This window comes from Mus pahari, chromosome 8, assembly GCF_900095145.1.
Source record: "Mus pahari chromosome 8, PAHARI_EIJ_v1.1, whole genome shotgun sequence".
In the NCBI taxonomy this organism is placed as follows: domain Eukaryota; kingdom Metazoa; phylum Chordata; class Mammalia; order Rodentia; family Muridae; genus Mus; species Mus pahari.
In genome coordinates, this window is record NC_034597.1 from 837,611 (window position 1) to 854,335 (window position 16,725).

At 41.2% G+C, this 16,725-nt stretch overlaps 1 protein-coding gene across 1 annotated transcript in view; it reads right to left on the reverse strand.

Moving 5' to 3' along the window:
* The window catches only part of C8H3orf67 (chromosome 8 C3orf67 homolog), a 243,899-nt gene that overhangs the window by 130,983 nt on the left and 96,191 nt on the right, over positions 1 to 16,725 (reverse strand). Inside the window, exon 6 of the mRNA XM_029541670.1 lies at positions 6,205 to 6,361. Within this exon, the coding sequence (XP_029397530.1) occupies positions 6,205 to 6,361 (157 nt within the window). The remainder of the gene's footprint in view (positions 1 to 6,204; positions 6,362 to 16,725) is intronic.

The window sequence follows — 16,725 nt, forward strand, 5'->3', positions numbered from 1 at the left end:
GGGATAGCATTTGAAATGTAAATAAAGAAAAAAAAAGATGTAGGAAAATCATTTGATCCAGAACAAATTAATATGATTATGAGCAAAATTACTTATTACAACAGATCAAAATAGTAAAATGCCCAATACTACCTCAAAGACATGGATAATGTTAAAAATGCAGCAGAGCTCTCCAACTTCTAGGAATTTATATCTCCAACATATTAAATAACAGTCTTCTGAATTTCATTGATTTCTGCCACAATTTTTCCCTTCTCACCTCTAATTTTATTAATTTGTATCTTTCCTTGGGTACATTGTCTAAGGGTTGTCTATTTGTTTAGTGTGGGTCTCCCCTTCCTAGTGGGTTATTGGTCCATGAAGGTAAAGGGAGCAGGGACAGGGCAGGGGTTTTGGGGGGTGGAGGCAGGGTTCAGAATAGCAGATATACTTCCAGGATCAGCTTCAGTGAGACAGCTCGCCTTTATCAGGGTTACCAAAGGTCATAGAGATCTTGAGGAGTGGGTAGGGATTTCCAGGGTGGGTACAAGTCACTGGCTAGGGCAGAGGTGCTGGAAATGCTTCAGTTACATGAGAAGGAATTCCAAGAACCTGCTGCTCAGATTTTTACTAGGAGAGAAGAAATTAAGTCTGTAATTTGGTCAAAGATTAGGTGACTGCCCTCAGAGGTCGGGAGGAAGAGCCATGTGCCTGAGCACATAGGGTTGAGAAGAGGTTGAGAGCAGTCCTAACTCCTGAAGGTCACAATCTCACTCTTGCTCCATGTCAAGTCCCCCAGTCACACATACCCACACTTTAGTATTTCATAGAGCCAAGTCTTTGTTTCACTTGGATCGCTGTATTGTTCATTTTGTTTCCTTATCGTTAAACTTGCCATATTGGTATTATTTCTTTATATTGATTTTGGGTTTGGCTTATTCCTGCTTCTCCAAGATCTTGATGTGCATCATTAAGATAGATACACATTTGACAAGCTGGAGAGATGGCTCAGTGGTACTGGCTGCTCTTCCAGGACTGTTGACTTCAATTCCTAGAAACCACATGGTGGTTCACAACTATAATGGGAACTGATTCACTCTTCTGGGTTTATGTAAAGACACATAAACATAAAAATAATATTCTTAAAGAGATAGGAATTTTGTGGGGGAGGGTATAGGAGATATTAGGGATAGCATTTGAAATGTAAATAAAGAAAATATCTAATAAAATAATTTTAAAAAGAGATATTAATTTGAGATTTCAATTGTTAAGGTGCGTATTTGCATTTATAAACTCCCACTAAGTAACACTTTCATTGTGCCCACATGGGCTGTGTGCTGTTTCTTCGTTTACACTCAATTCACTCTGTTCATTTTTAAATTTTGTTCCTAATTTTTTCCCATTGTCCAGCCATGATTTAATAGTGTGTTGTTCAAATTTGATAAGATTTTGTAGGCTTTATAGTTTTGCTTGCTGAACTACAAAATTTAGAAAAAAAAAAACCCTAGACACACATGATCTATCAATTATGAGTATATAAGCTTAAATTGACCTGTAATGAACTATGAGATTGAAGTAGTAATAAAAAGCTTAAATGTTGTGGATAGCCCTGGGGCTAATTATATTTGATATTAATTCTGTTCTCCTGTGAGTGGTTGAGAATGAGGAATGAGTCAGCACTCAGGTGATTTCCTGTAAACCAGATTCTCACCTTAATTTGTAAAATAAAGGAGAGCTGATGATTGGGGCAGATAAAAGGGAAGGTGGAGCAGAAGGTGGGAGGGAGAAGAAGGAGAAAATGGAAGAGGGAGAGGATGCAGAGGAGGAGGAAGAAGAAAAGCTGAGCAGAAGCACATGGCCTGGAGAAACCGCAAGTTCGTGGAAGATGGTAGAGTAGTGGTAGATCTGCCCAATCTAGGCGCACAGCATAATTATATAAACTATTGTGATTTCATTTGCTGGGGCTTATCTGGGAGGAGTCTTACCACGACACTTACAGACTAACAACTCCAGGCTCAGGTGGATCTGCTACTGGGTTCTGCCTTGAAAGGGAAACTAAACATCAATCTCTATCAAACTCTTCTGTAAAAGGAAAAGGAAAGAACAGTATCACATTCACTCGATAAAGTCAGTGCTGCCGATTCAAAATGAACATACACACATAAAAATAGACGACAGGTCAATCTCCCTGATGAACACGGTAAGTATACAGAAAAAGATCACTTATAGTTGAATAAAATGTTATGACATATATGTATCACATTTGCATTCTCCGTTCATCAGGTGATAGGAATAATAGTCTGTTTCCATTTCTTAGATACTGTGAATTGAGCAGTGGTGAACATGGGTCAGCCCTAGCATGTAGTAGGACATAGGTGGTGTGAGGGTGGACAGCAGGAGTTCAGTGGGAATGAAGAAAGTGATCGAGGTATATTGTATAAAAGTATGCTACGCTCCAAGAACAAGTAAAACTATTATATATGTAGATATATTTAATATATACATGATAATATTATCTGTGGGTATAAGGACGGAATGTAGTTAGAGATTATGCTGTAATGTAAAGTGATTATGTAAAATGGCAGTTGTAAGCTCTTCACGATCCATGACCTCACTAGCCCTGGGTAGCTGGCTAGATTTCCAGTCCCAAGCCTGATTTCCCTCTTGTAGAGTGGGGCTTAGTGGGAGAGTTGTTGAGTATTACCAAGGGATGAGTCCATTAACACACAATTAGGGTTCTCCTGCCGTACTGGTCGTTGTTGTGGTTCACAGGACTGCTGTTTCCCTCCTTTGGAGGTTTGTATTGTGCCTTCTGGAACCATGAAGACGAGTCTTCATGGAGCAGGCGTTCAGGTTAGTTCCCGCTCAGGGGATTCTGGGCTCTCTGTCTGAAGTGTATGATGCCTTCAGCAGTAGAGGCAGACCTTCTCCCTCTGAGAGGCAACAAAGGGCAACTGCAACAGCCTGTGCTGTCTTTGAAGTCTCTTGGACAACCTGACAAACAAATCAGAAGAGGGCTTCCTAAGCTTGGTGCTCTGGCCTGATGGTCCATGGCTCTTGGAGGGAAGGGACACTGTCTGTGCAGGAGAGCATATTTCATCCAAACTATACATTTACACAGGCTTAGTACACTCATCCTAGGGTTATCTTAGGGACGTAGTTAATACTATGACTCCCATGCCCCTTCGGACATCCTTATTGTTACCCTCCTCTCCTCCCTCCTTCTGTATTTGTCTCTTTCCCCCTCCCTATTCAGATCCCCTTCCTGTCTTTCTCAATCCCTCATCAGATCACTTGTACCCTGTTATTCCTTCTCTCTACTGCTCTCTCCTCCCCACTCCAAGCAATGGTCTCATATCAAGAAAATTCTCAATACATGGAGACCATTAAAGAAAACCACAACCACAATAGAACAACTCCCATACCTAAGGCTCAGAGGTCATTCCTGAAGTAGGAAGATTGTAAGAGCCAGAGGAACAGGGGGTTCCCTGACATTATGTCTCTAATAATGTCAGAAGCTGCCCCATAAATTCTTATGCACGACTGCCTCAACCTGAGATGAGCAAGCAGAATGACTGCCATGCAAAGGAGGGCAGGAGGAAGCTCAGTGCCTCGACCCTACACAAAGAACGAATGGCAGCTAAGGAATGCTAGGTCTGACCTATCTTTAGGTTACTGATTTCTTTTTGTGTGTGTGTGCACATAAGGAAGAATAAGAATTACATCATAATTATTTAAGTTACTGAATTTTTAAAAACTGGATTCCACAGTCAGAATATAAAATTCTGTGTCCCATGAAGACATCTTTAACTTTTAGTACTTAATAATAAATGTTTTTTGAGATCATATAATTACATCATTTCCCCTTTCCGTCTCCTCTCACCAAACCTCCCATATACCTCCCCCTGCTCTTGTTTCAAATTATACACACACACACACACACACACACACACACACACACACACACACAAACAAAGTTCAAACTGCTCAGTCCATGTAATGTTATATGAAAGAATGAAAACAAGAAAGCAAGATGTCTGTCTCTATTTGAAGAAAATATGATCCATAAGAGAGTCTAAAGACTCTAACATAAAATTTCTAATACTGATAAAAATATTCAGCAAAGTGTGAGTATATAAAAATTAACATATAAAAGTATGTAGTTTATCTATATATACAAGCATGAAATGTGATGAGATGAATCAGGAAAACAACCCCATTCACAATTACTCCAAATTTTATCTTGGAAAAAACATAAATAAAAAAGTAAAAGATATTTAAGAAAGAAATTTGAAACATGAGAGGTGGAAAGATCTCTCGGGCTTATGGATCAGCACAATTAATACTTCAAAAATGGATATGTCACTGAAAGAGATCTATATATTCCATGCTATCTATCCCTATCAAAATTCAAATGACATTGTATATCTGTATGAAAATTTCAAAGAACAGAGAAATAAAATAACATTAAAAAAATTCATTGAAGCTGCCTCAGGAGGCAGAGGCAGGTAGATTTCTGAGTTTGAGGCTAGCCTGGTCTAAAGAGTGAGTTCCATACACAGAGAATCCCTGTTTTAAAAAAGCCACTTCAGGTAGGAGCATGCATAAAGGGAGGGATGTGGAGGAAGGAAGACAATTCGCCTGTGCTCATTTGGTCCCTCCTCCCGGCTGCCGCTGCTGCTGCTGCTGCGATGATGATGATGATGATGATGATGATGATGATGATGATGACGATGATGACGATGATGACCATAACAATGTTGATGGCGATGCTGATAATCATTTTGCTCCTATTAGAATCAGCATGTCCAGGCTTCTGTCACTGACTGAGGACCAGTGACCTCCACTCTAGGTGTTCTTTGCCAGATTGGGACTGATAAGATACCTTGTCCATGTGACTGAGCAACTCCAGGGTTGCTGGCCTTTCCTGAGTGAGACTACACAATTAAAAAGGCACCCTGTCTCAAGGACAAAGCAACTACCTGGTTCTCAGTATCTCAGATATGAAACAACCATTGTTACCATTTCAAAGTAAGCTGAAATAATAATTTCTTTTAAACACACACACACATGCACAGCCACACAGACACATGCACACACACATGTGTGTGTGCATGAGCGTGTGTGTACCCACACAGAGGGAGGGAGGGAGGGAGGAAAGGAGAGAGAATGCACTACTAGAAAAACAATTGTAAATGGACACATCGAGGACAAGAAACACCCAAAACAACCTTGAGCAGAGAGAAACATGCTTTCAGTCAATACGCAATGGTGACATTGCTGTCACAATGTCTGCCTTAACTCCTACCACATGGACATTTTAACAGAGCCAGCACGGTACTGGTACAAACCAGATACACAGAGCAGGAGAAGAGAACAGAGCAGAGGAGTCAGAGTTAGGCCATACAACTTTAGCAAAATGATTTCTGACAAAGATGCTCAAACCACAAAAAAGAGAGGGAAAAAAACCAGCCTCTTCAAAAAATGTTACAGGAAAAACAGGATTATCTACACATAAAACAGTGCAATGTCAGAATGTGCCAAATGCATGCTATTCAAAACTGTTTAAAATAAAATTATCTTGAAATTAAAGACAAACAGACAGACAAAGTCAAACTGGATCCCTAAACTGTACAAAAATTAATAGAGGACATCAATGTAACACTTAAAGCAGTTAGAGAAGAAAATTGGGAAAACATTTCTAAATACAGGCATCAGCAAGAATTTCCTAAAAAGGACTCCATTAGTCCGGGAAACAATAGCAAGAATAGAGAAATAGGATTGCATAAAATTAAAAACAAAACAAAAAAACAAAAAACGCTTGTACTCCAAAGCAAACAGTAAGCTTAGTGAAGACACAGTTTACAGATCAAAAGAACAACCTACCCCAGACCCACAAGTCAATGCAACAGACAGTCCTCCAAAGAGAGTACAAAAGGGTGTTAAACATGAGAAAATGGTCAACACTCCTAGCCACTAGGCATTTAAACCACAGAGTGTCTATCTTGCCTCCTTCAGGAAGGGCTGTCACAGTGGGAACAGCAGAAATGTTGGCAGAGAGTGGGAAAGGCAGACTTGCACGTTGCGAATGGCAATACAAATTAGTCTAGCCAATACCGAAACTGTTTTTATGTCTATAACCTACATTTTTATTCTAAATTAATATTTATCTCTTACATTTCTCCTAAAGAAGAGCCCCCCTTTAAACCTGAAAAGCAAGCCTACCATCTTTGTCAGCTGTCTCTTGAGGCTTTGATTTTAAAGTGAAGATCTTCCGCAGCTTACAGTTAGCAGAGACGATGATTCCATCCAATGACTGGAAAACTGCTCCTTTGAATATTTCACTGGTGAAGGCGACCAGGTCAATGCACAAGTTGCACCACTAAGATCAAGAGAAGCAGATGAAAATTAGGGTCCTCCATGGCACAGAAGCAGGGTTTCACATCACTCGGAATGGTTCTAGTATGCCCCTTTTGTTTTGACATAAGTTTTCCTAAAGTGACTTTGATTCTCCTCCACAGTCACCATCATCTGAACTACACACTGTTCACCTGTCTGTGGCACTCCCATCTGGAAACATAGTGGCAGCTCTGGGAAAACAGCTCTCTTGTCTGTGGGCACCATGCTAGTGGGAAGCTAAAGGCAAGTGCTTTGCATCACTTAAAGCCTGAACATTAGAGATAAATAGCCTGTTGCTTTTTTCAAGGAGAGTAATTTGATTACAATTAGATACTTTAGTTTTGATTTTTAAAGGGTAGGGATAAAATTAGATGCTTGGTTAAATGGTACCCAGTACTCTCTACTTACAACCAATTAACCTATTATACAGAAATAGATTCTTCTAAAGGATTTGTAATTATGCTGGGTGTGTGCCAATTCTGAAGTACTCTTGCAGGTACTAATTCCAGCCCATTACACAATTAGATCCCTTAGTACTTCATCAAAGGAATTCTACGGTCTAACTGAATAAAGAAGAGGAAAAATAACCATTACTGAGAAATCAAGACATATTTAAGAATGCAAGATAAAAGCACAAAAATAATTTCTGAAATTAAAACAAAAGTAGTATTAAACTTCCTCATGCTTCTTTTAAACATTTGAGTCTTCAATGATTTTTAGAAGCAGTTTATAATTAAGACCTTTTCTAGGAAGGATATTGATTTTAAAATGGAGGCGAGCCCAAGATTGTCTCAGTAACAAATCAGTAAGAAATCATACAGAGTTACTAATTAAACCAGAAAGATTTGCTGTAGATGTCTCACCAGTAAAGTCACCGCCCTAGGCAGTGACAATGCCATGGTCATTGAGTACAGAGCCTGGGGTTAGCTAGGGAGGAAGTGGGTTTGAGCGTAGCTGGATAATGTTAATACACTGATTATGGTGTGGGCAGAGAAGGCTTTTTGGGGTGAGAAGAGGCCAAAGCTTGTGAGGCCAGGCTGTGAAAGCTCAGGAAGGGCACCTGAGCGTCTTTCCAAGGCAAATGCTTCTGAAGTTCTGCCGATATAATGTTCAAATGCAGAGCACTGGGAAGTTAAGTTCTGGTCAGCCTTGAGGTAGGGATGTTCTGAGTGACAGAGGAGAGCTTTTGGAAGGAGTTGCGGCTAGGTCAGAATAAAGATGACTGAGACAGAAAGACTTGTGCCTGTTATTCATGCAAGTGTGATGTGAGAAGGCCGACAGGGAAATTACTAGAATGTAAGGAACAAATCCAATAAATGGGCCCATCAGATGGAAACTGACGGCCTGGTGAAGTCCAGATCGTAGGGAATGGAGGTGTGGGCTTCTTTAGTGTATTGTGTAAGCAGTATTGTTCTGTAAACTGTAGTTTCTTTTCCTAAAAGACTTAACATGTCCCTGTTCCAGCTAACTAGTTCAAGCCACCAGGAATTAAACTAATTCTTCCCTCACTAAGATTGTGCAAATATTAAGTGTGTACACTAGCCTTCCCTCTGGAGATATAAACATACATTAGATAAACACACATAAGTCCTCTGTCTTAGGAAGAGAGGCAGACATGTGGCTTCTACTTTAACACAGTTCCTAACGGGGTGGGGTGGGGGGGAGGTTAGGATGAGTTAGTGTCTTAGTTATGGCTTCTACTGCAGTGATGGAGACAACATGATGAAAAACAGGCTTCGGAGGAAAGGGCTTGGTCAGCTTCCACATTCGTAGTCCATCATTGGAGGGAGCCAGGACAGAAACTCAAGCAGGGCTATGAATTGGAGGCAGGAGCTGATGCAGAGGCCAGTGGCGCTGCTCACTGGCTAGCTTCCCATGGCTGGCTCAGCCTGCTTTCTTCTAGAACCCAAGGACTGTCCTACCCACAATGGGCTGGACCCTCCCTCGCTGACCACTAATTGGGAAAATGCCTTACTCATGGGTGCATGTCTTCAACTGAGGCTCCTCTCTATTGACTCTACTTTGTGTCAAGCTGACTCACAAAACTAGCCAGTGCAGTTAGTTGAGAAAAAAATTACTTAAAAAAAGTTAAATCACCATCGTACATGCAAACAAAAGCCCAGTGATGCTAAGGTTTCACTTGCTCATAATGTTAAGTCAGTAATGGTTTCTCTTCTCCCAAATTTATTTACTTTTTACCAGTTTTAAAAATGAATTCACCTTTTGACCGTATCTCAGGAAAACGTCCTCCTCTCTGGATTATGATCTTTTGCTTACTCTCTTTTCCCTAGCATTTCATATTCTGAGATTTTATTAATGTTATACACAATAGAGCTAAGTGATGCTCTGTGACAACTTTCCCTTCCACTGCACACCTATCCCCCCTTTATATTCTGAGTTAAATGACTCCCCACTTTTTTATTTCTGGAAAGGCTTGAAGTTGTCACTCAGGTTGGTAAACAAGACCTTTGCCAGGTACAGAAGACAGGTGAGCATGCTCATCACTTCACTGCACGGCCCTTTCCTTCATTCCTGCTGATCTGAACTCTGCTGTGCGCTGTACTACCAGCTCTGCTAGGGAATTAGAGCCAACCTCCTTCAGAGTCCTAGGAAACCAGCACTTATCCATAACAGGAATAATGCTTTTATTCACTCTACCTGATTTGTGCTTCATTGGAAAGTTTTCTATAGATAACGGCAGGTGTGTGTCTATGTGTGGATATATGAACATATGCAAATACCCTCATGCCTTCATGCACACACACAGGCACACACACTTTCATCTTTTAATCATTCAGCAAATGTCTGAGAATTGGAATCTTTTTTCCATGGATCTATCACCAAGAAGATGGATCATAAGAAAAAAATGGAGAAACATTTCACAAATCCACCTTGGCTAGAGAAAATAGAAATACATTCATATATAGTCACTCTAACCAAGAAGTGAAAGACCTGTATGACAAGAACTTCAAGTCTCTGAAGAAAAAAACTGAAGAAGATATCAGAAGATGGAAAGATCTCCTAGGTTCATAGACCGGCAGGATTAACAGTAAAAAATGGCTACCTAATCAAAAGCAATCTGCAGTTGCAATGCAATCTCTGTCAAAATTCCAATACGACTATTTTTAGACCCTGAAGAAAAATTGCTAACTTCAGATGGAAAATAAAAAACCCAGGATAGTGAAAACTGTCCTGTAAAATAAAAGAACTTCTGGAGGTATCACCATCTTTGATCTCATGATGTACTACAGAGCAAAAGTAATAAAAAATACATGGTACTGGCATAAAAAAAAACCAAACAAACAGGTTGAATGGAATGGAATCAAATCAAAAACATTGAAATAAACCCACATACCTACAGACACTTAATTTTTGACAAGAAACTAAAACCATACAATGGAAAAAGAAAGCATCTTTAACAAATGATGCTAGTCTAACTGGATGTCTGCATGTAGAAGAATACAAATAGATCCATATTTATTTTCCTGCAAAAAACTCAAGTCCATGTAGGTTAAAGACCTCAACATAAAACCAAATACACTAAATCCAACAGAGAAAGTGGGGAATAGCCTTGAACACATTAGCACAGGAGAACTTTATGAACAGACTACCAATAGCTCAGGCACTAAGATCAACAATTGGTAAATGGGACCTCATTAAACTGAAAACCTTCTGTAAGGCAAAGGGCACCACCAATAGTACAAAATGGCAGCCTACAGAATGGGAAAAGATCTTTACCAAACTTACATCTGACAGAGAGTTAATATCCAAAATATATAAGGAACTCAAAAAATTAAACACCAACAAACCAAATAACCTAATTAAAAATGTCCTTAGTCATCAGGGAAATGCAAATTAAAATGGCTCTGAGATTCCCACACCCTGCAAAATGTCTAAAACCAAAATCTCAAGTGACAGCACATCCTGGCAGGGATGTGGAGCAATGGATAACACTCCTCCATTGCTGGTGGGAGTACAAGCTTGTACAACCACTTTGGCAATCAGTCTGGTAGTTTCTCAGAAATTCAGAATAGTTCTACCTCAAAACCCAGGTATACCACTCCTGGGCATATACCCAAAAGATTCTCCACCATACCAGAGGGATACTTGCCTAACTATGTTTACAGCAGCTTTATTCAAAATAGTCAAAAATTAAAAACAATCCAGATGGCCCTCAACTGAAGAACGGATAAAGAAAATGTGGTATATTTACAAATGGAGTATTACTCAGGTATTAAAAACAAGGACATCATAAAATTTGCATGCAAATGGATGGAACTGGAAAATATCAATAGTGGGGTTACCCAGGCCCAGAAAGACAGGCATGGTATGTACTCACTTATAAGTGGATATTTACCATAAATCACAGCATAACCATTCTATAATCCACAGACCCAAAGAAGCTAAGTAAGAATGAGGGTACAAGGGAGGATACTTGAATCTCACACAGAAGAGGAAACAAAACAGACATTGGAAATAGATGAAGAGAGGAAAATGGGTGGGAGAGGGGACAAAAAGAGGGATGGGTTTGGCGGTCAGGTATGGGGAGAGCTGGGAAAGAATGAGAGGGCTGGGAGAGAGAAGGAAAATTGGTGGTGGGGTGGCGTCTCTAGGACAAGCTGGGGGAGGCTCCTCAGAGGATGGGGGGAGTGACCCTAGCTGAGACTCCTAGCAGTGGAGGATATAGAGCCTGAAGTGGCCACTTCCTGTAGCTAGTCAGGACTTCTGGTTACAGGGAGGGGAACACCAATCCACCCATGAAACCTTAGACCTGAAATGTGCCCTGCCTACAAGGTATGCAGGGATAAAGATGGAGCAGAGATCGAGGGAATCACTAACCAATGACCGGCCCGACTTAAGACACACCCCATGGGAGAGAGCCAACCCACGTCACTATTAATGACACTCTGCTATGCTTGCAGAAAGGAGCCTAGCATAACTGTCTTATTAGGGTCTTCCTCTAGCAGTTGACAGAAACAGATGCAGAGAACCACAGTCAAACACTAGGCAGAGTTTACACTTGGGGAGTCTTGTGGAAGAGGTGGAGGAAGGACTGTGGGAACAGGAGAGGTCAATGACACCACAAGAATACCTACAGAGTCATCTACCCTGGAACCATGGGAGCTTGAAGATACTGAACCACCAACCCAATAGTATGCAGGGGCTGGGTCTTGGTCATCTACATGTATGTGGCAGGTTTGCAGCTTGTTGGTCCCCTAACAATTGAAGTGGGGTGGGGGGCATCTCTGACTTGGATCCTGTTGCCTGCCTTTGGATCCTTTTACCCTGGGCTGCCTTGTCTGGCCTCAGTGGGAGAGGATGCACTTAGTCCTGATGGGATTGAGGTGCCAAGATGGCTTGGTATAGGCTGGGGGTGAGGTCTCTTCTTTGAGAAAAGGAAGGGGGAATGGGAAAAGAGGGTGGAACTTGGAGGAGAGATGGGAGGGTGGTTGTGATTGGGATGTGAAAATGCCTTTCTTTTTCTGAATAAACTGTTTTTTTATTCTGTGATCTGGTACAACTCTTGGTCTTGGGACTTAAAAATATCAGTGGGTGTTGTCCAAACTGATCCACACCTGTAACAAGATGTATAGCCAGGAAAGATTTTCTTCCATTCTGCAGGCTGACTCTATACAAATGTTTCCTCTGTGGTGCAGAGCTTTTTATTTTCATCCAAACTTATCTGCCAGTTTTCATTATCTTAGCTCCTGGAGTTCTTTTCAGAAAGCCCTTGCTTATGCCTATGTATGTCTCTTCCTATGGCAGAGTCAGGGACTGAAGTCTTACACTAAGGTCTTTGATCCTGTATGAATAGATTTTTATATAGAATTAGCAATATGGGTCTAGTGTCTCTCCTTTACATTTACATATCCAGTTTTTCTTCTACCATTTGTTGAAGAAGCCATTTTTCTCCAATGCATTCTTTGAGCATCCTTCTTGAGTATGGGACATCGTAGCTGTGGGTTTAGTTGGGCCCTTGATTCTATTCCGGTGATTCACAGATATGTTTTTTGCTCTTGTTACCCTGGTTCTATAGTGTGACCAGAAGGCAGGCATTGTGACATCACCAACATGTTCTTTTTATTCATGTTTGCTTTGGATATTCTGAGCCTTATCTGCTTCCATGTTTTTTCAGAAATTACTGATTTTTCTATGTCTATCTTATATTCTGTTACTTCAGGTTTGTCAATTTTAAGTTTTCTGGTGGACTCTTTAGGGTCTCTTACAAACAGGATTATATTATATGCAGTTACTTTGACTTCTCTTTTGTGTCTTTCCCTTTTCCTTATTACACTAACCCTTCAAGCACTATATGGAATGAGAGTAGAGAAAAAAGATAAACTCATCTCATTCCTAATTCCAGGCAAATTTTAAAGTTTGGCTTTCACTTATAATAATGTTGGCTACCAGTCTGTCATATTTATCCTTTCTTATATTGATTTCTGTTTCTCTGTTCCTCTTAGTTCAACTTCCTTTAGACTTTCATCCTGTAGCAATACTTAATTTTGTCAAAGGTCCTTCCCGCATCAATCTGATTGATTGACAGATATGTTGTGCTGGCAAGTTTTATATCAAGATAACACAGCTCAGCTCATTTTGGGAAGGGAACCTGAATTAAGAAAATTGCCCCATCAGACTGACCCATTCACCACGGGAGGTGCCACCCCTGGGCAGGTGGTCCTGGATGCTATAAGAAATCAGGCTGAGCAGGCCACGGGAACAAAGCAGTCAGCAACACCTCTATGACCTCCATTTCAGCTTCTACCTCCAGGTTCCTGCCTTGAGAATCTGCTCTGACTTCTCTGAATAACATGCTATAACTTGTAAGATGAAATAAATACATTTTCCCATGATTTTAGCACAGAAGTAGAAACCCTAACTAAGACATGTCTTGTAAGTCTATCAAGCCTGGAAGGAAGCCCAATCATACTAAATGATCTTGTTGATGAGTAGCTGGAATTTAGCCTGCACATATTTTATTGAAAAGTTCTGCAACTGTGTTTCTATCAGGAGACTGGCCTATAATCATATTTGTCCTTGTATCCTTATCCGATTTTTATATGGGTAATACTAATTTTATAAAATGAGTTTAGTAGCGAGTTTTCCTTTCTGTTTTTGGAACAGTTTGAGGAGTACTGGCTGTACTTCTAGAAAGATATGGAAGAATCCGAATTCGGGCCAGGCTGCCTGTAGTTTGGAGATGTATTACTGGTGTAAGCTGGTCTCCGTGCTTCCTCGAGTGTGGATGGTGCATATGGCTTGTCTCCTTTTATGCTGTCCCTTCTTTAACTTACTAAAGTACAGTGCAAACTTTCAGAGATGTCCCTTTCTTTTCAGTTGGGTTCTAGCACTCTGCAGTTGCAGCATTAGGCACTAGAGGCAGAGCACTCCAACTGTGGCTGACCCTTTGGAAGGGACTCAGGCTCAGCTTCTCAGAGCAGGTGCTTTCCAACTTGTATTCTCTGGGAAGAACGATAAGTCTTTATTTGGGTGTCACCTTCCACTTTACGTCCCCATCCTTACATGTTGGATATTGCTTTGTTCACTTTGTATCTTTAAAACACCTTTTATTGTGTATTGGAGGCTGGAATGCAGTGTGATTCACCTTCTGGATTTTACTTTAAACCATCAAATTTTGTTCCCATAGGAAATTAAATTATTTATAAGTACTTCCAGTTTGACTATCCATGTCTGATATTTTCTTTGGATAGCAGTGCTGTTTGGCCTGGTCTCCTATGAGTAATTGTATAGTATCATATTATCCTTAGAAAGATCAGAGAAAGTACCCAGGGAGCTGAAGTGGTCAGGAGAAAAAACAATATGAACTAACCAGTACCCCCAGAGCTCCTTGGAACTATACCATTAATCAAAGAAAACACATGGTGGAACTCATGGCTCTAGCTGCATATGTAGCAGAGGATGGCTTAGTTGGTCATCAATGGGAGGAGAGGCCCTTGGTCCTGTGAAGGCTCTAGGCCCCAGTATAGGGAAATGCCAGGACCAAGAATGAGAGTGGGTGGGTTGGGGAGCAGGGGAAGGGGAGAGGGAATAGGGGATTTTTGGAGGGGGAAATTAAGAAAGGGGATAACTTTTGAAATTTAAATAAAGAAAATATTTTAAAAGAGAAAAAGAAAAAAGAAAGATCATATTTATTTTTAGATTCACATGTATTTAGTAAACTACTATTTATTAATTAAAATAAACCATACAGATAATCATTTTCAATAGCACAAGTTAATGGGTTCATGTCTGGAGAAAACAGCAGATTTTTTTTAACCTAGTAAGTGAACATTTACTATGAGCTTGGTATTGCTAAGACAAAACTCATTTAGCTCAAGCAACTCTACTGAGCAAGTTCCACCACTGAACCTGCCTAACTGATAAGAAAACTGAAGTGCTGAGAAGTGCACAGACTTGGCCTAAGGTTCTGCAGTTAAAACAGAACAAAGCCAGAATCTGGATGCTTGTAACCAAGCCCCAAGGCCCACACTTCACTCCCAACAGCATTCTGCTTGTGTCTGGGCTTTAGGAATAGGCTAGCCTTAAAGTCCATCTGTTGGTTCTAGCCGGTGCCAGTCCTGAGCCATCTTGGGCGCAAACTCGATGGAGGATCGCAAACCCAGAGGACTCTCCACGCTGCAGGCTCCCTAGCACACCCAGGATCTTGAGATCACTGGTAAGTGGAATGCAACATCTGTTCCAAAAAACCCAGAGGGTTTTCTGCTAGCAGGAACAGGGACAAAGGACACCTGCCCGACCAGTGGCTGGGGTTCGTTCCAGTTGGTGCCACCCCCATGCCATCTTGGGTGTGAACTCAGTGGGCCCTAGCTCACCCAGGATCTTGGTTCACTGGTGAGTGGAAGGCAACATCTGTTGCAAAAAATCCAGGATGGTCTTGAGCCAGCAGGAACTGGGACAAAAGAAATCCACCAACCAGTGGCTGGGGTTCGTTCCCACAGGCGCCAGCCCTGTACCATCTTGGGCACGAACTCCTCGGTGGAGGGTCTCAAGGTCCCCAGGGGACTCTCCATGCTGCAGGCACCCTAGCACATCCAGGATCTTGAGATCACTGGTGAGTGGAATGCAACATCTGTTCCAAAAAACCAGAGGGTCTTGTGCTAGCAGGATCAGGGACAAAGGACAAAGGCAGGCCCTAGCACACCCAGAATCTTGGGATCACAGAGTCCAGTCTACCCAGGAGAGCACGTGGGTGGCAAAAGCAACAGAGCTTCTTGGACAGGGTCCCTTCGGGCCTTCATCCTCAGCCAGGAGGCAGAGCTGAGAACCAGACTCCTGGGCACCTTCCCTGCCAGAGGACAGTCTGCCTCCAGGGAGGGTTCTGACCCCCAAGACTCAGGAGGTAGATCTGAGCTCCAGACTTCTGTGCACCAGCCCTGCAAGAGGAGAGCTTGTCTGCAGAGAGGGCTCTGACCACAGGGATCAGGAAAGAGTTGGACTCCCAGGAGTGCTAACAGAGGCTAACAGAATCACAGGAGGAACAAGCTCCAGCCAGAGACAGTTGGAACATCTAACACCAGAGATTACCAGATGGCAAAAGGCAAATATAAGAATCTTACTAACAGAAACCAAGAACTTTCAGCATCATCAGAACCCAGTACACCCACCACAGCGAGTCCTGGATACCCCAACATACCCGAAAAGTAAGATGTGGATTTAAAATCATATCTCATGATGCTGGTACAGGATTTTAAGCAGGGCATTAATAACTCACTTAAAGAAATACAGGAGAACACTGCTAAACAGGTAGAAGTTCTTAAAGAGGAAACACAAAAATCCCTTAAAGAAATACAGGAAAACACAACCAAACAGGTGATAGAATTGAACAAAACCATCCAAGATTTAAAAATGGAAGTAGAAACAATGAAGAAAACCCAAAAGGAGAGAACTCTGGAGATAGAAACCCTAGGAAAGAAATCAGGAACCATAGATGCAAGCATCAGCAACAGAATACAAGAGATGGAAGAGAGAATCTCAGGCGCAGAAGCTTCCATAGAGAACATGGACAAAACAATCAAAGTAAATGCAAAATGCAAAAAGATCCTAACCCAAAACATCCAGGAAATCCAGGACACAATAAGAAGTCCAAACCTAAGGATAATAGGTATATATGAAAATAAAGATTTTCAACTTAAAGGGCCAGTCTATATCTTCAACAAAATTATATTAGAAAACTTACCTAACCTAAAGAAAGAGATGCCCATGAACATACAAGAAGCCTACAGAACTCCAAATAGACTGGACCAAAAAAGAAATTCCTCCCAACACATAATAATCAGAACAANAAATACACTAAATAAAGATAGAATATTAAAAGCAGTAAGGGAA